This window comes from Geotrypetes seraphini, chromosome 1 (genome assembly GCF_902459505.1).
Source record: "Geotrypetes seraphini chromosome 1, aGeoSer1.1, whole genome shotgun sequence".
Lineage (NCBI taxonomy): Eukaryota > Metazoa > Chordata > Amphibia > Gymnophiona > Dermophiidae > Geotrypetes > Geotrypetes seraphini.
In genome coordinates this window covers 408,114,129-408,135,053 of record NC_047084.1, presented here as the reverse complement: position 1 = coordinate 408,135,053, position 20,925 = coordinate 408,114,129, and the positions used below count along the sequence as shown (strand labels likewise).

General features: G+C 44.3%; 1 protein-coding gene across 2 annotated transcripts in view; it reads right to left on the bottom strand.

Annotated features, from left to right (window-relative positions):
- Positions 1-20,925, bottom strand: part of NIPSNAP3A (nipsnap homolog 3A) — an 86,240-nt gene that overhangs the window by 54,096 nt on the left and 11,219 nt on the right. For both annotated transcript variants that reach the window (XM_033918371.1, XM_033918361.1), the window contains one exon: positions 18,108-18,312. In XM_033918371.1, the coding sequence (XP_033774262.1) occupies positions 18,108-18,312 (205 nt within the window). The remainder of the gene's footprint in view (positions 1-18,107; positions 18,313-20,925) is intronic.

The following is a 20,925-nucleotide window of genomic DNA, read 5'->3' as shown; positions in this document are numbered from 1 at the left end:
CTGTGTGAAGAAACTGAGACTTGGTAGCACACAGAAACTGCTCTTTTCCAGTTGGTTAAGGACTCGTGGCACGCTTCTGTCTATTGCCCTCCATTTAGATTACAAATAAACTACAAGAGCATATGCTGACTTATTTAAAATAAGTAATTTATTTTTTCTGTATATGTTATATACAGGTATATGAGACCATCTGCTATTAACATTGAAATAATGGAGGTAGAAGTGCTGAACATATCTCTTTTGCCTTCCACTGGTTTTTAGAGTACGTTTATGTCACTGGGCACAATTAATTAAATTATTTTGTATATTTATTTTATTTGAATTCTCTTGTGTGATTTGCATATTTGTTTGAGAATTTAGTTATTTATTCCTCATCTCTCTGTTGCATTTATTTGTTGGCCTCCCTATTGATTGACATAAGCCACTGCTGTAGCATTGTCTAAGAGAACCCTGACTGCTTTGCCTTCCAGATATTTTTCTAGCATTTGCAGGGCGAGACAAATGGATCCCATCTCCAGTTGGTTTATGGACCACTTCCTTTGCAATAGTGTCCATCAGCCCTGAACTGGGCGACCGAGGCAATGCCCCTCCCCCCAGTCGTAGAGACTGGCATCTGTTGTCAGAATCACCCAAGATGAGATGCGCAATGGCATGGCTTTCTCTAATGACTTTGGTCAGAGTTACCAATGTAAGCTTCCACTGTCCAGGCCAGTGGCTTTTGGACCTAATCCATCTGCAGGGTCAAACGGGACAATAGAGAGACCTGGAGAGGATGCATATGAGCCCCTGCCAAATGGACTACTTCTATGGAAGCTGTCATGAATCCTAGAACCTGGAGATAGTGCCAAGCCATAGGAATTGGCATCTTCAGGAAGTCTGAAATCTGCTTTGTAAGCTTCTGTTTGCATGACTGGAGAAGACAGACACAACCCTCTGGCGTGTTGAAATAGATTCTCAAATACTCCAGGGTCTGGGTTGGCTCCAGGTGACTCTTTCATTAGTTGACAGTCTAGCCCAGGTCCTGCAACAGCCAGACACCTGGGACACTGCTCTTTCTCCTTCTGTCTTGGACGAGGCTCTGATCAACCAGTCATCCAAGTAAAGATGTACCTGAATTCCCTCCTTTCTGAGGTGAACCACCACTATTATCACTACTGCTGCCTGATTCAGAAAAAAAAAATTTAAATTCGATTTGGCCTATTGAATCAATTTTTTGATTTGATTTTCCTGCCTAATTGAGTGTTTTTCACAAACATCCTGGTGGGTTTATTTTATAGCCTCTTCACCCTCTTTGTCCTCTCTTACCCACAGTGGCACTGTGATACAAACAAATAAGACTTTTCCTCTCTGTTAAATCCTAGCTCATGTTCGCGGTCTAACACCAGCTCTGGCAGGATACACATTTCAAATCTAACATATAATCACAAAACAGAAAATAAAATAATTTTTTCTACCTTTTGTTGTCTGGTCATTATTCAAATCATCTTGGTCCCAGGCTCTGGTTGTCTTCTGATAACTCGCTTGTCAGGGTCTCCTTCTCTGGACTAAACATCTATCTTCCATCTCTGTCCTCCCCTTGTGTTTCCCTTCCATCCCCTGGAGATCTGGCATCTTTCCCTTTTTTCATCTCCATCCCCGCAGCTGCAGCAATGGACCCCATCATCCCCAGATCCACCATCTCTCCTTTTCTCAACTACCCTTTCATCCAGCATCTCTCCCTCCTTCACCACCACCCCTGGGTCCACCAGCTATCCCTTTCTCTTCCCAATTACCCTCCTATCAACCCTCCACACCATCCCTTGTGTCCAACTTCTCTCCCTTTCTGTTCCTTCCCTCCCTAAATCCCATTACCCACCATCTCTCTCCATATCCTCTGTTTTTAGACCCATTATTTCTTCACCCCGTCCCTACCCCCCAGTCCAGTATATTCACATCTCTTTGAACCCCCCTTTCCCTCCCTCTGTGTACTTCTACACTAAACTATTCTCTACTCCCAGATGGGCTCACAGTCTAAAACTATAATATGGATAAAATAGGGAGGTGGAAATTAAATAAACCCTAATGAAAAAAAATACAACCTCATTAAAATAAAAGTGAAATAAAATAAGAAAAATAATTAAACCAAAACTTAATATATAGAAGGATAAAAACCAAAAATCTAAATAAATAGAAACCTAGCAGGAAAATCAACTAAAAATCAGGTCAATCCCTGATCAGTGCAAGGCCGCGGTCAGATGGAGGAATTTTGCCGTTATACGGTCATAGCACCCAAAGGCAGGCACCTTCCACATTTCTGAAGTTAGTGAAATCTTTCTTTCTTCGGACTGTAGCTGTGGGTGTAGATGGCTAGCATGGGCAGTGGTGGGGCTGTAAGGGCTCCTGGAGTGCCGGCGATCGCAGGGTGTGGGCGAGGCCTCGTCGCGCTCATTGAAGCTATGATGACTGCAACTGGGGGCGCACCGACAGCTGCAAGATGGGCTGGGGGGAGGGCTTGCAGCAGAGGATGAGGTCCCGTGCTCCACACCTGGTCGAGCTGTGGTGGTAGGTGGCGATATGTCTCAGGCTTGTAGGCAGCAGGGGTATCCAGCTCCTTTGCGTCTCCCGCTCCTTCTTGTCAGTCGCTCACTTTTCACGGGCTGAGCTCTCTTTATCCTCGGTTGCCTACTGTGCTTCCCAACAGCGGCGCCGACGTTGCTCCCATCACTTTAGCCCGGTTGGCTGGATTGAAGAAGCGGCAGAGGAGGCCAGCAAAGAAGAGCCGGGGACATGGTGCCATCTCAGAACAATGGGTAGGCAGAAGTGGGAGGTCAGGGGGGAAGCCGGAGGACACAGCAGCACTTCCTGACTGACCCTCCCCCCTCGCCCCCTAAAGCAGGAGCAGCAGTAGCCAGCCAAAAAGAGGCAGCGCTGCCGCTCTTGCTTTAGGGGGGCGAGGGTCAGTCACTGAATCAGGAGGCTGATTTTTTACAAAAAAAATTGATGCGAATCAATTCACCCAAAGTGAATTGATTTGAATCGGGCAGCACTAATTATCACCTTGGTGAAGGTACGCAGAGCCATCACCAGACCGAAGGGAAGTATGGAGAATTGAAAATGTCTCCTTAGCACATGAAATCTCAAGAACTTGTGGTTCAGAAAAATTGGAATATGGAGATAGGCCTCCTTCAAATTCAGGGAGGCCAGGAATTCCCCTGATGTGATCTCCGCGATGATTGCCACAACCATTACCTTAGTAAATGTGTGTGGCTCTGTTGTAAGTTCATATGGGAGCACTAAGAACTGTAAATGTTTTTCCTGTACATGGAATCTGAGAAATCATCATTGAGCTGGAAAAAAGGGAATATGCTAGTAAGCCGCTATCAGATCCAGAGAGGCTGGATATTCCCCCAAAGCAACCGAGGCAATAACTGATTTTACTATCTCCATATGAAACTTGGGCACTTTTAATGCTAAAATTCTGTTCATAAGAAATAATTCATAAAATATACACTAGAATACATGACATATGCGTTGTGTCACCGCTGGCGACTCTCCTCCTTTTTGCCCTCCAGTGTACCTCTGAAAAATGTTTGCCAGCGCGAGCAGCATCTTCCACTTGCTGTTTGCACCAGCCTCGGTTCCCTTCTGAAGTTACTTCCTGTCAAGGGACCAGGACATGACAGAAGGGAGTCGAGGGTGGTGTGAGAAGCAGATGGAAGATGCGCTAGCAAACATTTACAGAAGTTTCAAGTTTCTTTATTTTTGATATACCGTCTATCAAAACAAGTGTCTAAACGGTGTACAATATAAAAAGATTATAAAGAAAACAGTTAAAATAAATAAATAAAAGCAATATTTTATCAAATATTAAAAATCCTAGACAAATTTAGGTCAACATACATGAAACAGAAGGAAAGTAGGGGAGGGAAAGGTTGTTTAAAATACATTGAAGTAAAATTACCAAAAAAACATTTGCTCTGTTTAGTGTGCCAGAGCTAAAAAAAGTTTGCGAGACACTGATTTAAGTGGTATACAAATGGTAATAAAGATAAGGTTGTACCTTTCTACAAGAAAGATTATCAAGATAAGAACCCAATCTTTCCTTCTGGTGCAAAAGGTACATTAGTCTTGACCAGTAGGACATACCAAAGCAGTCCCCTGAGTCTAGGACAGGGCAGATTAGCCTGCTGTGAGCACCGAGGACCCTAATGCAGTGTCCCTTTGTGCTGCAACATCCACTCTATAAAACCTCCTAAAAGTATGGCAGGTGGACCATGTAAGCTGCACTACAAATCTCCCCAGGCGGTACTGCCATGAAGAAGTCACAAGGGAAAAGGAGGCATTTCTGCCTGGGAGAGAAGAGAGACCCAGCGGTTTGCTGAACTTTTTCAACCTTTGCCAGCTGTTCCCGAATTTCCTGCACTGACATCAGGGGTCGGGGCTACACCGGAGTTTAAATCTTGCTGCTTCCTGCAATTGTTGAAAAGGAAGGAGGAATTTCTGCCTGGGAGAGAGGAGAGACTCAGCGACTTGCTGAACTTTGTAAACCTTTGTCAGCTGTTCCCAAGTTCCCCGCTGACATCAGGGAGCGGGGCTACACCAGAGTTTAAATCTTGCGATTCCTGCGGCAGGGCCGCAGGGAGCCTCTTTGGAGTCCCATTGGAATAGAAGACAGTTTGAGATTTTCTGTTTTTATGTGATTTTGCTGTGAGTATGGGGAAGCGTAAGGTAAAGCCTAAATTGTTTCCAACTAGTACTCTGACTCTTCCAGGCCCTATTGAAAGACATCTAATTTTAGCTTCTAAACCTATACCTTCCTCTCCTATCGCAGGAAATGTATCGGGTGCCTCATTAAGTTCTGGGGAAAGAACTTCCCTGGGCCCACTCGTCTCTTGTTTCTCTCCAGAAGAGATTTGTCCTAATGGAGGTCTCTTTATAGGAGAGAACATAGCTTCAGACCTATTGTTACAACCACAGTTAGAATCCCCATTAGAGTATAATAAAATTCAACCAGTTGTATTTCCTATTGGAAGTTTATCTAATGAAGAAATACCCCAGAATATAACTTTAAGAGATATATGGACTGTGGTTAAGAGGTCTGAAGCTTTATTACATGGTCCAGTACAAAAGCTTTGTGCTTTTCAGATAAAGTAGTGTCTAAAATGGAAAAATTGGATGAGAAAATTAACCAATTAGAAGGAGCAGTTAAAAAAGCTGAATCTCAGATGGGGTTGCTACAACAAACTAGTACCTCAGCAATTAAAGATAGTCTGGTTGCATAAGCAATGTGAAATTATGGAAAACCATAAGAGAGCTTCTAATCTGAGAATATTAAATTTTCCAAAATGTTCACTGCTCTCCCCAGAGATACTACTTAGAAAATGTTTTAAAGAGGTTCTAGAATTGAGCAATGCTGAAACTATTGTGTTGAATAGATGTTTCTATCTTCTGTTGAGGGGAGTGGTTAACCAAGAGGGAGGTATATCTGATGGATCTAACCAGAAGAAAGATCCATTGGAAAATTTTATTTTATTTCTTGAAACAACTCGGGATGATATTTCTGAACGAGCCACCCTCTTGGTTACCTTTGCTCCTGAGAATTGTAAAAGTATTGTTTTGGAAAAACTATTTCTTGAAAAAAAGGTTTCCGTTTTGTGGGCAGAAATTACAAATGTTTCCAGATGTGTGTAGAGCTACCCAATATAGACGGAAACAATTTCTTCAATATAAATCTCGGGTTTTATCATTAGGAGCAACCTTTTTCCTAAAATTTCCTGTCAAATGTATGGTTATTTATTTAAATATTTCATATGTCTTTTTTGAACCCGACCAGTTGGAAAGATTTCTGTTAGATCGAGAGAAGAAGTTAAACTTTTAGTGGAACACGCCCCCAAAGATCAGCAGCTGTTTACCAAAGTCAAATGTACGCCAATGAAACTAGCAAGCAAATCCATATGGAAATAGAAGTCTTTGAAGTAGGCCTTTTCAGTATGGTGAACAGAAAAACATGATCTGAGAGACGAAAATCATTCATCCCCTTGAGGCAACGGAGAAGATCTCTCATACCATTCAGCAACTTCAACACTTTGTCTCTTTTCTACAAACTCCAGCAAAGCCACTGGCTTAGAAGGATGGCATACTATCAGGTCTTCTCCCTGTACAAGGGCTGCCACCACCTATTGACTACTGAACTCCACTTGAGATCTTGTCTTCTAAAAATTAAGATTCACTCTGGGGCAGTAAAGGCAGTGATTCTGATTCCCAGTCTTCCTAGTAGTGCTGCCCGATTCAGGAAAAAAATTTTTTGATTCCATTCAGCCTATTGAATGGATTTTTCGATTCAAATTTCCTGCCCAATTGGGTGGTTTTTCTCAAAACATTCTGGTGGGTTTATTTTATAGCCTCTTCACCCCCTTTGCCCTCTCCTACCCAACTGGTCCTGTGGTGTAAACAAAATAAACAAACAAAAAATACTTTTCCTCTCTGTTAAATCCTAGCTCACGTTCGCAGTCTAACAGTAACTCTGGAAGGATACACACTTCAAATCTGACATATTGTAATCACAAAACAGAAAATAAAATTATTTTTCCTACCCTTTGTTGTCTGGTCATTTTTCAAATCATGTTGGTCCCAGGCTCTGGTTGTCTTCTGACCAGGCGCTCCTTCTTTCTTCTTGCTAACCATCCATCTTCCATCTCTGTCCTCCCCTTCTGTTTCTCTTTCCTCCCCCGGAGGTCTGGCATCTTTCCTTTTTTTCATCTCCTTCCCCCCACAGCTGCAGCAATGGACCCCACCATCCAAAGATCCACCATCTCTCCTTTTCTCAACTATCCTTTCATCCAGCATCTCTCTTCTGTGTCCCTGTCCTGTAAGGGTGATTCCTTCCTTCCTCACACCTCTCACTGATGTCAAGAAGCATAAACCACCTCTGCTGCCTGCCAGGTGCATTCTGGGCTTGTTTACAAGAACTATGTATTTCTTCAGTCAAGGACATCTGCCCTCCTCAGCTCCTGAGAAAGTTGGAGGAGGTGTGAGCTGCTAGAATCGGTATGTGTCTCTTATCTACTGAGGCGCCTCTCTCTCAAAGCCGGTGCACGAACATACACATAAAGGCTATTAATTGGGGTTGTTTCTGGATTGGTCCAAGGGAGGTCATCTGGTGAAATTAAGTAGAAGAGGTCTAATTAATGGTAGTCTATGCTAGGATATAAGGAAGCTTTGATCTTCGCATAGGTTTCTCTTCACACACCTTCTAATAATTAAAAACTGATAAGTACCTCTCGTGACTTAGCTCTTGGATGAGGGTGAAAACAAAGAACTGCTTTTGAAACAGATCTGGTTTATACATCACATAAGGAACTTTAGCAGAGATATATCTTAAAGCTTGCTACAGTGACAAACTGCCCTATCTAACTCGAAGGAATTTTCACATCTGCTGTGCCAAAGGAAACGGACAAATTCCATCTCCCTGTTCTGAGGGGACATAACCTTAAAGAGGTGAGAATAAGGAATTATCTATCTTATCAGCTGAGCTAGATAGAATTCTATTGTTTTGGGATAAGGAGAGTTAAGGTCATAGAAACATAGAAGGGCTACAGCCCATCAAGTCTGCCCACTCTGCTTACCCACCCCCTGTCTATGCCCTAATGACCCAATTTCCTTATCTTGACCCTCATAGAGATCCCATATGGGTATCCCATTTATTCTTAAAGTCTGGCACGCTGTCTGCCTCGATCACCTGCACTGGAAGCTTGTTCCAATGATCAACCACTCTCTCTGTGAAGAAATACTTTCTGATGTCGCCATGAAATTTTCCGCCCCTGAGTTTGAGCGGGGGCCCTCTTGTGGCCGAGGGTCCCTTGAGAAAGAAAATATCATTTTCCACTTCGATACGTCCTGTGAGGTACTTAAATGTTTCAATCATGTCTCCCCTCTCCCTACGTTCCTCGAGAGTGTAGAGCTGCAATTTGTTCAGTCTCTCTTTGTACGAGAGACCTTTGAACCCCGAGATCATCCTGGTCGCCGTCCGCTGAACCAATTCAATTCTGCGCACATCTTTACTGTAATGTGGCCTCCAGAATTGCACATAGTATTCCAGATGAGGTCTCACCATGGCCCTGTACAGTTTCCTGCCCCTGATTTTCCACAGATGCCCCCTTGTTGCCGCGGGACCCTTGAAAAAGAAGATATCTTCTTCCACCTCGATGCGGCCCATGAGATACTTGAATGTCTCGATCATGTCACCCCTCTCTCTGCGCTCCTCAAGTGAGTACAGCTGCAACTTATCCAGCCGTTCCTCGTACGGGAGATCCTTGAGTCCCGAGACCATCCTGGTGGCCATTCTCTGGACCAACTCCAGTCTCAGCACATCCTTACGGTAATGCTGCCTCCAGAATTGCACACAGTATTTCAGGTGGGGCCTCACCATGGATCTATACAATGGCATAATGACTTCAGGCTTACAGCTGACGAAACTCCTGCGTATGGAACCTATGATTTGCCTTGCCTTGGATGAAGCTTGCTCCACTTGATTAACAGAGAAACATAGAAGATGACGGCAGAAAAGGGCTACAGTCCATCAAGTCTGCCCACTCTGCTTACCTACCCCCTGTCTATGCCCTAATGACACAATTTCCTTATCTTGACCCTCGTAGGGATCCCACATGGGTATCCCATTTATTCTTAAAGTCTGGCACGCTGTCTGTTCCAATGATCAACCACTCTCTCTGTGAAGAAATACTTTCTGGTGTTGCCATGAAATTTTCCACCCCTGAGTTTGAGCGGGTGCCCTCTTGTGACCGAGGGTCCCTTGAGAAAGAAAATATCATCTTCCACTTCGACACGTCCTGTGAGGTACTTAAATGTTTCGATCATGTCTCCCCTCTCCCTACGTTCCTCGAGAGTGTAGAGCTGCAATTTGTTCAGTCTCTCTTCGTACGAGAGACCCTTGAGCCCCGAGATCATCCTGGTGGCCGTCCGCTGAACCGATTCAATTCTGCGCACATCTTTACTGTAATGTGGCCTCCAGAATTGCACACAGTACTCCAGATGAGGTCTCACCATGGCCCTGTACAACGGCATTATGACTTCAGGCTTTCGGCTGACGAAACTTCTATTGATACAACCCAATATCTGCTTTGCCTTAGATGAAGCCTTCTCCACTTGATTGGCAGTTTTCATGTCTGCACTGATGATTACTCCTAAATCTCGTTCTGCTGAAGTCCTAGTTAAAGTTTCTCCGTTCAAGAAGTACGTCCTGCATGGATTTCCGCTTCCGAGGTGCATGACCTTACATTTCTTAACACTGAAGCCTAGCTGCCAGGTTGAGGACCAACTTTCCAATGTAAGCAGGTCCTGCGCCATATAATTCTGTAAACTGCATTCACTTACTATATTACATAGTTTGGCATCATCGGCGAATAGTGTTATTTTACCTTGAAGCCCTTGAGTCAGATCCCCTATGAATATGTTGAATAGGAGTGGACCCAGGACCGAGCCCTGCAGCACTCCACTGGTCACCTCCGATGGCAGTCTTCATGTTCTCACTGACGATCACCCCTAAGTCTCGTTCTGCTTCAGTTCTTGTTAGGATCTCGCCATTAAGGGTGTAAGTCTTGCATGGATTTTGGCTGACCAGGTGCATGACTTTGCATTTTTTGGCATTGAAGCTGAGTTGCCAAGACCTAGACCAGCGCTCCAGTAGGAGTAGGTCGTGCATCATGTTGTCGGACATTGAATTTATGTCTGTTGTGCTTTCACCCACTACATTGCTTAGTTTGGCATCATCGGCGAATAATGTTATTTTACCTCGCAGCCCTTCTGTCAAGTCTCTTATAAAGATGTTGAATAGGATCGGGCCCAGGACCGAGCCCTGCGGCACTTCACTGATTACCTCCGTCATTTCAGAGGGGGTGCCGTTCACCACTACCCTCTGAAGCCTACCTCCAAGCCAGTTCCCAACCCATTTCGTCAATGTGTTGCCCAATCCTATAGAACTCATCTTGCTCAGCAACCTGCGGTGTGGTACGCTATCGAATGCTTTACTGAAGTCCAGGTATACGATGTCCAGGGACTCCCCAACTTCCTCGTCACCCAGTCAAAGAAGCTGATCAGGTTGGATTGGCAGGATCTCCCCTTAGTAAATCCATGTTGATGGGGATCCTGTAGATTCTCCTCATTCAGGATCGTATCCAATTGGCGTTTGATTAGAGTTTCCATTAGTTTGCACACTATTGATGCGAGACTCACCGGTCTGTAGTTTGCTGCCTCCATCTTGGAGCCTTTCTTGTGGAGTGGAATGACGTTAGCCGTCTTTCAGTCCAACGGGACGTTACCCGTACTATGGGAGAGATTGAAGAGCGCGGATAGCGGTTCCGCCAAGACATCACACAACTCCCTGAGCACCCTGGGGTGTAGGTTGTCAGGCCCCATTGCCTTGTTAACCTTAAGCTTTGACAGCTCGCAGTAGACACCGCTGGGTGTAAACTCGAAATTACTAAACAGGTCATCTGCGTCAACCCTTGTCTGTAGCTGAGGGCCGAGTCCTGGCGCATCGCGGGTGAAGACTGAGCAGAAGTATTCATTTAACAATTGGGCTTTTTCCGAGTCCGCTTCTACATAGTCTCCATCTGGTTTCCTAAGACGTACTATCCTGCCTGAGTTCTTATTTCTGTCACTGATATACCTGAAGAAGGATTTATCTCCTTTCTGGATGTTCTTCGCTAGAGACTCCTCCATGCGGAATTTGGCCTCCCTAACTGCTGTTTTGACGGCTTTTGACTTGGCCAGATAGACTTCCCTAGAGTCCTGTTTCCCTGATTGTTTGTAAGAGATGAATGCTTTTTTCTTCTCCTTGATGAGGTCCGAAATCTCCGCAGAGAACTACTGTGGCTTATTGTTCCTTCGCCGTTTACTTACTGATTTAACATAGCAGTTTGTTGCTTCTTGTATGGTGGCTTTCAAAGTCGACCACATTTCTTCCACGTTATCGGTTTCTGCTTGGCTTTGTAGCGCCCGGTGAACGAAGTCTCCCATTTCTTTGAAGTTTATGTCCTTGAATTTGAGGACCTTGGTCAGTGTGGTAGATTTAGTGAAACCTTTCCTGAGATTGAACCATACCATGTTGTGGTCACTGGAGGCCAATGTGTCGCCCACCGAGACCTCTGTGACACTTTCTCCATTGGAAAGTATCAGGTCCAGTATTACCTGATCCCTTGTTGGTTCCAACAACAGCTGCCTGAGTCTTGCTCCCTTCATAGAGTTTAATAGCCTCCTGCTGCTGCTGGAAGCAGAGGAAAGCGTGTCCCAATCCACATCAGGCATGTTGAAGTCACTTAACAATACTGTGTCCCCACGCAAGGTGATATTCTCTATATCTCCGAATAATTCCATATCTAGGTCATCCTGTTGTCTTGGGGGTCTGTATATTACGCCAAGATACAGGCATTTGTCCTTCCCTCTGGCCAAATTTACCCAAAGGGATTCCCCAGTGTAGTGGACATCTGTGATTCTAGTGACCTTAATGTCATTTTTAGTATATAATGCAACACCTCCTCCCATTTTGCCCTCCCTGTCCCACCCGTGAGCCAGGTCTCAGATATCGCCACCACATCCAGGTCGGCATTCCTCATTTCTGTTTCTAATTCCAGGATATTGTTTCCCAGACTGTGGGCGTTTACGTACATAGCCCTCCATGTTGTATGTTTGTTACGTCTCAGTGGGGATGTTCCCGCTTGAGCTACTTGGACACCTTTAGCATTATTCGCATGTTTTGTACTTTCCCTAGACCCAGAGTTACAACGTGCACTTATCCCGGACTCCCCAGACCCAGAACTACAGTGTGTTCCTATCCCAGACTCGGAAATGTGTGTACCCTGTGGGGGTATTCCCGCTTGGGCTACTTCAAGTTTCAAGTTTATTAGGTGACTTGATCAATCGCTTAATCAAACATTCTAAGCGATGTACACTTTAAAATTTACAATTATTAGAGGACAATACAATACGTACAAATACTTAAATAATGGTAAATTACTCTTAATTTTAACATTACTAAACATAGGGTAAGGAGGGATGAAATACAATTCATAAAGTAAAGAAGAAACATTGAGGGAAAATACAAAAGGGAAATAGGTAACACAGGTATAACAAAGTAAAATATGATACTCCAATAATAAAATTATGTTATAAAGGCATCTTTAAAAAGGAAGGTTTTTAACTCAGTTTTAAATTTTCCAAACTCTTTCTCCTCCCGTAAAAAAATAGGGAGGGCGTTCCAAGTCTGCGGTGCTGTACATGAAAAAATAAATTGTCTCCTCGTATTAATAATTTTTAATGAAGGAATAGATAGCAGATTTTGTTCGCTAGATCGTAGAATTCTCTTTGCAGAATATGGAATAAGTAACCTAAATAAAAATGCAGGGGTCTTATTGTTCAGAGTTTTAAAAATAATTATGCATAACTTATAAGTGATTCTATGAATAACAGGGAGCCAATGAGCCTTTTTGAGGAGAGGTGTTACATGATCAAATTTTTTAGACTTAGTTATTAATTTTATAGCTGTATTTTGTATAATTTGTAGTCGTTTTATTTCATATAATGCAATTCCTTTGAATAAAGAATTGCAATAATCAATTTTAGACATCACCAAAGAGTGAATCAATATAGTAAGTGCTTTGGGACAGAGAAATTTAGAGATGGAACGGATTTTACGTAACCTATAAAAGGTAGTTTTCACAATGTTACTGATATGATCATGATAATTAAGTTTATTATCAAAGATTACCCCTAAAATTTTTGTATTTTTAACTAATTGTAGGGGAGAGTTATGAATTGAAATTGGAGAAACAAGAGGAAAACTATCCTTCCAAGGAAATAGCATAACATTGGTTTTTTTGATATTGAGGGCCAGTCTGTTTCTATCTAGCCAATGATGAACTTGATCAAGTTTTCCATTAATGGCCGAAATTTCACTTATGTTATTGTTATTTGAACTCCTTTAGTACAATTTGCAATGTGTGTTCTCTCGCTGGACCCAGAATTACAATGTGCACTCCCTCTAGACCCAGAATTACAATGTGTACTCCCCCTAGACCCAGAATTACAATGTGTACTCCCCTTACACCCAGAATTACAATGTGCACTCCCCTTAGACCCAGAATTACAATGTGACCCAGAATTATAATGTGAGCCAACCCCAGACTCGAAAGTGTGTATACTCTCTCCTGACCCAGATCGGTGTTTACTTACCTTAGTCTCAAAAAAGTATTGGCAGCTTAGCTCGCCAGGTAGGTTGTTTGTGCCCGTACCCTCCCCCAACTTACCTAGTTTAAAGCCCTGTGTAGTAGGCGGGCTAGACGGTGTCCAAGGACGTTCTTCCCTCTTCTGGTCAGGTGTAACCCGTCTGGTCCCTGTAGTCCTTGCAATGCCTCTCCATGGTGCAAGAACCCAAAGTTCATCTCCTTGCACCATCCCTGCAGCCAGTCGTTTGCCCTCTAGATGCGATCCTCCCTGGCACTGCCCTTGCCCCTTACTGGGAGGATCGAGAAGACCACCTCCATCCTCCTCAGCTTCTCACCCAGGGCTCTGAAGTCTTCAGGTATGCTCTCTGGGGTGCTCCTGGCGGTGTCGTTGGTTCCGACGTGGATGAGAATCATGGGGAAGTGGTCACGGGGCTTGATGAGTCTGTCCAGGCAAGCGGTTACATCTCGGATCCTGGCCCCTGGCAAACAGCAGACCTCTCTTGATTGCAGGTCTGATCTACAAATTGGACCCTCGGTGCCTGGTCCTTTCTTTAAGGCCATTCCAAGTTTTGACTCCTAGAAAGGTAAGCATGGAGTGGAAAACTCGTTTATAGTGAAGATCTTTAGTGGATGGGAGATTTAGTAGCATCCTGTTGAGGGTTCTGCAGGAAGTAGACCATGCTATTGAGAAGAGCTGGATGAGTGGAGCCGCAGAGTTTCCATAAAGTATGCGGTGAATGATGCAAGATATTTTGAATGTTATTTGTGATGGGATGGGTAGCCAGTGCATTTGTTTGATGAAGGTTGTGACCGAGACGTATTTTCTCAGGTTGAAGATAAGTCTTACAGCAGTGTTTTGGATGAGTTGCAGTTTGTGAATTAGAGCAGTGTTGATTCTTATGTAGATGGAGTTACAGTAGTCCAGTTGTGGTAGGATCATCAGTTGTACAATTAAGGCAAAGTGGTATTGGTGAAAGCAAGGTCTGATTAGTCTTAATTGTCTCAGGGTGTAGAGGGATTTCTTTCGGAGACTAGATATATGAGGTTCCATGGTTAGAGTGAAGTCTAGTATGCTACCTAGAATTTTGGAGGACTCATCTATGGAGAGGGTTTCGCCTGATCGAAGGGTGATGCTTATAGGTGCCGTTTGCTGGGCCGTGTGGAAGTATAGAACTTTGGTTTTAGTTGTGTTTAGTTTCAGTTTGTTGGTTGTTGCTCAATTTTGGATTTTTTCTATATTGTGTGAGATTTTGTTGGGTAAGTCCGATTGATTTTTGGTTATGGGAATAAGGAGAAAAATGTCATCTGTGTATGACATTATGCTTTTGTCTTCGAATTTGATGTTACCTAGAGAGCTCATGAAGAGAATGAATAGGATGGGGGAGAGTGGGGAGCCTTGTGGCACACCACAGAAGGCTTTCCAGGGGTTGGAGGTCTCTCCGCTCTTATTGACGATATATTCTCTGTTTTTAGGAAATCTGAGAACCATTTTAGCACTGTGCCTGTTATGCCTATTTCTGATAGTTTTGTTAGTAGTAAATGGTGGTCAATGAGTTGAAGGCTGCTGAAATATCAAATTGGAGGAGTATTGCTTGGCGTCCTGTGCTGAGCAGTTGTTTGGTTTTTGTGATTAAGGTGAGGAGGAGAAGCTCTGTGATGTGTTGTTGACGGAATCCGAATTAGGATGGGTGGAGGCATGAGTGTTGCTCCATGGAAATTGTGAGTTGTTTACTTACATGGGTCTCAATGATTTTTGTGACAATGGGTATGTCGGCGATAGGTCTATAATTTGAAGCCAAAGAGAGATCTGCCTTTGGTGATTTGGGTATCGGGGTGAGGGCAATCTTTCCCATTATCTTTGGCAAGTGGCCTTGGTTTAGGGAGTTATTGAGTAGGTTGGTGATCCAGGTGGTGATTTGTCCAGGAGCAGCAGTGAGAAGGTAAGAGGGACAGTTGTCTAGGTAGCTGCAGCGCATGGATAGTTTGGATAGTAGTTTTTTTGTGTCAGGAATGGACAGATTGGAGAATGAGGTCCAGATTTGGTCTGCTTTGGTGGGTTCAGGAGTGTGTTGAGATGTACTGAGAATGTGTGTCTCGGTGGAGATTGATTTGGCTACCTCCGATTGTACAGTTTTGATTTTGTTGAGAAAGAAGTCTGCTAGATCTTGAGCACTGATTTTGTTGGGTTGCCGAGCCGGTGGGGTTGTGAGATATCGCACTAGGTGAAATAGTTTCTTGTTATCTAGCGTTTTGGTGCCTAGTTTGCTGGCATAGTAGTTCTTTTTGGCCTCCGATATGTTGGTTTTGTATTTGCTTATTACCTCTCGCCATTGTGTTCTATGTTCTAGTGTTCCACTTTTTCACCATTTTCTTTCCAAACGCCTGCATAGTTGTTTATCTGATCTCAGAGATTCGGTGAACCAGGCGGAGTTATGGTTTCGTTTTTCAAGGGTGGAGGGGGGGGGTGAATGTGTCCAATGCGTTGGTAATGGCTTGGTTCCAGCACATTAGCATAGTTGTACTGCAGTCTGAAGGAGGGGTTAGAGTATTCTCAGCTAGGTTCCAAAAAAGATCTGGTTTGGTCTTTCCTCACATGAGTTTCACTTCCTTTGTGGCCTTGTTGTTCTGGTTCTCAGTTGCGAAGTTTAAGCAGAAGTTTAGTAGGTAGTGGTCTGTCCATGGTGTTGGGGTCCATTTGGCGTTAGTTGTAAGGTTGGCAGGGGTTGATGCTAGTATGTCTAGGGTATGTCCTTTCTCATGGGTGGGATCTGAGGGTATGATCGTGATGTCACAATCTTCAAGTAGTGCTTTTGAAGACATCTTTTTTTTCGGTAGATTCAAGAGGGAGGTTGATGTCTCCGAGGATGAGTAGTTTAGTGTACTGGCATGCTAGGTTCATTATTATTTCACTCATTTTGGGGATAGAGCTTGATTGGGAGTTGGGCGGTCTGTAGATTAGTAGGATTTCAATTTTGTTGAGCGCAGAGTTGGGCGTGTCTTCGAGATTGCAAGCAATGTATTTTAGATCTGGGTGGGCTGCTAAGTCTAGCTCAGTGATGATGTAAGAGCTTTTGTAAGTCTAGTTTGTTTTATCTATTATAGTAAGAATTTTAACAATGTAATTTTATTATGATGTATATCGCTTTGAATCTAGATAAAGCGATTAATCAAAATTTTATTAAAACTTGAAACTTGAAACTTTGTATATTATTGCTAGGCCACCTCCATGCTTGTGCTTCCTAAGGAATTGCAATATGTTGCACCCTTGAGAGCAGAGGTGGGGTAGTTCCGGGCTATCTAGGTCCTTTAGCCAAGTTTCTACATCACTATCTGAGGGCTCTGGGAGGGATTTTTCCCCCTGAAACATGAGCTATCTGCGACTCCCCAGCCCTAGAGGGAGATAAGCCTATCGCTCCCACCCCCTCACATGCCCCGTGGCACATGGAACACAGACGCTCCTCAGTCGGCCATCCAGTACAAATCTGGCATTCATCAGCGGTAAAACAGCCTGAGTCCATTCTACTGATTTTAAGAAAATCAAGTTTTTGAGGTATAGAGGTGAAAACAGCCCAGGAGAGTAATATTAATGCTCAAAAAATTCAGGAAAGAGGGTCTTGGAGGTGGGGGACCCTAAACCAATCCCTAGCAACCTCCAAAACAACAATTTTCAGACCCTCTCTGATTCTCCCAAAGGCTATAATAGCCTGTACTCACTATTCTGTTCTGTGCTGGTGCTGTGCCTGTTTCAGCTTATATTGCAGCTGGATTATGGAAAAGACTTCTGCCTCAGACAATGTAGAAATATCAAAATGCTGAAATCTTTGGGCTGCCAGTCAAGCCGAGACCTCAAACCCCCATAGCTCCACATGTGTCGTCAGAGAGAGGGGTACACAGTTGGCACCCGCTAAAGCCCACTGGACTGCAATAGGGCCAAACAGCCTGTACTCAAGCTCCAGAATGACCAGGAGTGAGCCACGCTACTAGGTGAATGGACCCTGAGCTCTACAGTTGTTAATGCAGGCTGGCTAAACAGGGTCCCAGTAAAAGGGTTGCCCTGTTAGCTACAGACTTCTGTGTCTTCTCCCAGGCAGAGCTGCCCCAGAACTGCTGGGGACATCTTGAGCACTGAAAAGCCTCCAAATCCAGATAAAGTTCACTCAGAGTAAAGCAGAAAGACATCTTCTAACTCATGTGTAGAAGACTGAGGAGCTTCAACACAGTCCAGCGAGGAATGAGGTGGTGCCAAAAATGGTAGATGATGTCTTCTACACAACTCGCAGTTAGAGAGGAAATAACCCACTGGTCAAAATTTATGTACCTTTTGCATCAGAACTGCCTTTTTCATGAAGAGATTTACACAAAGCGATTTAAAACACATTGAGTAGTAAGCAGGTACTCTTAAGTATGTTCCCTATCTGTTCTGGCAGGCTCACAATCTAAGTCTGGTTCCTGGGGCAATGAAGGGTTAAGTGACTTGCCCAGAGTCACAGGGAGCAGTCTGGGATTGAACTCACAACCTCAGGATGCTGAGGCAGCAGTTCTAACCACTAGGCCACTCCACCCCACTCCTACTTTGATTGTATATCAAATCCATGTCCTTTTAACTTTTATTATTTGCATTCGTCTGAATAGTAAAATATTTTATTTGATACAGTTCTATGCAGTCTCCATCAGAGCAAATCATATCAAGAGCGATGATGCAGAAGGTACTATGTGAGCCTTGCCATAGCAATAACAATCACTGTCTTCTTTTCTAGACAATTTGCTTCTTAAACTTTTCACTCTTTTTATAGCTAATGACGACTATAGAAACAGCCAAGAAACAACATGCAGGTACACACTGGCTGTATGCAAATCAGCCTCAGAACAAGGAAATAACACTATTCGTACCATATTTCCAAATATGTAAAACCTTATTCAGACCACCAAGCTCCATGGTCCAGAAGCCAATTAACTCAGAATGAGCTATGCGAAGATGAATATGTTCATTGCATAACTTCAAGAACTCCTGCATCCTTTTTGGCTTAACAGCATAAGTTCGAAACTCATAGAATTTAGCATCTTCTTGACGTGGTCCTGTGGCAAACCAAAATACCTGAAAAAAAGATTTAAATAACAAACCATGAAATAAGATTATTTTTATTAATAATAATAATTAATAATTTTTTTAACAAGTGGGGAAAACATGCAAATTCTTTACAAGCCCTGTGTTTCTATGCACACAACCATTTGTTTTTGACATAGGTGCCCCATATAAAAAAAAGATTATGTACTTACCCTGGTAAGCTCTTTTTCAGTAGACAGGATGAGACATTCTAGACCAGTGGTTCCCAAACATGTCCTGGGGGCTCCCCAGCCAGTCAGGTTTTCAGGATATCCACAATGAATATTCATGGCAGAGATTTGCATGCAGATGTCTCTCATGAATAGTCACTGTGGATACCCTGAAAACCTGACTGGCTGGGGAGCCCCCAGGACAGGTTTGGGAACCACTGGTCTAGACAGAAGGGTTATTTCCCTTTAGTCACATGGTTGCAGAAGGAATCCACGCTGGATTTTTCACTCTGCCTCTATAGAGTGCTTCTCATCAACACTTGGTATGCGTACCCTTGGGGGTACACGGACTGCCTTTTGGGGGTACACAGCCTAGCTGCCACCATGGATCCCGCCCTGCCTCCCACCGGGAATCCCTGCCTGCCCTCCACAGAAGCCGCCGTTGGCAGGGATCCTTCCCTGCCTCCCTGTACCACCCTCCACCCCCAAAGCTGACCCTGCCACCAAGCCGGAGCCAACATGCTTCACACCCCCCCCAGCAGCAACAGCACGCAGGGATGAGCCATGGTGCGTGCAGCGAATCACACGATGCATACAGCCAGCCCACAAGACTCCCTCCAACGTCAATTCTGACGTCGAAGATAAAATTCCGGGCCAGCCAATCGCTGACCAGCTTCCTTCGCCTAAAAGCTGGATTCTGTAACCGGTGTCTGTCAAAAACAACACCAGTTACAGAATCCCCCCCCCCCCTTACAATGATCCAGGCAGGAGAGAGCCCAAGCCCTCCTGGCCCGCGGCATCCCGACTATGTTTGGGGCAAGAGGGAGCCCAAGCCCTCCTGCCCCGCAGCACCGACCTCCCCGACACTATTGGGGCAGGAGGGAGCCCAAGCCCTCCTGCCCTGCGGCACCCCCAAATCCTCGATGAAGATCAGGGCAAGAGGGAGCCCAAGCCCTCTTGCCCCGCGGCACCCACGACCTCCCCGACACTATCGGGGCAGGAGGATAGGATGGAGGTTTTTGATCGATGATAGATATTTATCACCGTACAATTTTGGGGTGAGGAATCTGTGATCCCCAAAAGGTGATTCTGAGATCTATTTAGGCTATATATCAATAAGTATCAACTTGTTGTGGCGCTTAAAGAGGTTGGCACACAGCAGGCTGGCTTCACAGATCCACCTTAGTTTCTCTGTAAAGCAAACTTTAATCTAAAAAATAAGTAACAGAAGTAGAGCAACAGCAAAAGACTTCTGCCCAGACTGCTTGCAGAAATTGAAACTGATTTTACCACTGGGGGGGGGGGTGCACCATGTGTTCTGAAAAGATGTAAATTCCTGCAATATCCAGACTGTGGGTTGGGATTGAACACCTAGCGCAGGGGTGCCCAAAAGGTCGATCGCGATCAACCAGTAGATTGCAAAGGCAATGTGAGTCGATCGCGGAGCCCATCCCGCAATAGACTCGCGATGCCTTTGCATTCTGTTCTCCCTGCTTCCCTGACACCAGGCCAGGTGCGTACAAGCGCCGGGCACACAGCCTTATTTCCCCCCACGTCAATTCTGACGTTGGAGAAGTTCTGGGCCAGCCAATCACTGCCTGGCTGGCCCGGAACTTCCTCTCCGACGTCAGAATTGACATCGAGGGGAAAGGCTGTGGGCCCAGCGCTTGTACACGCCTGGCCTGGTGTCAGGGAAGCAGGGAGAAATCGGTGGAGACGGTGGCTTGGGGGGAAGCAGGGAGAGAGAAACAGAAAGAAAGGGAGGCAAGGAGAGAGAAATAAAGAAAGGGGGGCAGGGAGACACAGAGAAAGAAAGGGGGGGCATGGAGAAAGAAAGAGAGGGAGGGGGAAATTTTGGGTTGGATAGTATTGCTTATATTGAAGAGTACCAGTATGACTGTTTATGTTTTGAGGTGGGGATTTGGCTATCTAGTGTATTTGTCATTGTGAAAATTCAACAAAAGGGCGTGGAGAGAGGAAAAAAAAGTTGGACTCATGGAGGGACAGAGAGAGATGTTGGTTGGGGAATGGAATGAGGTCTGGAGGCAGAAAGAAAGAAAGGCAGAAAGAAAGAAATATTGGATTTACAGTCAGAAGAAGGAAGTGCAACCAAAGACTCATGAAATCACCAGACAGCAAAGGTAGGAAAAATGATTTTATTTTAAATTTAGTGATCAAAATGTGTTTGAATTTATATCTGCTGTCTATATTTTGCACTATGGCTCCCTCTTACTAACCACGATAGCAGTTTTTAGCGTAGGGAGGCTATGAGCGTCGGCAGCGCTGGTCATTCAGCGCAGCTCCCTGTGCCTAAAACCGCTATTGCAGTTTAGTAAAAGGGAAGGGGATATATTTGTCTATTTTTGTATAGTTGTTACTGAGGTGACATTGCATACTTTAAAGTCATCTGCCTTGACCTTTTTGAAAAATAACC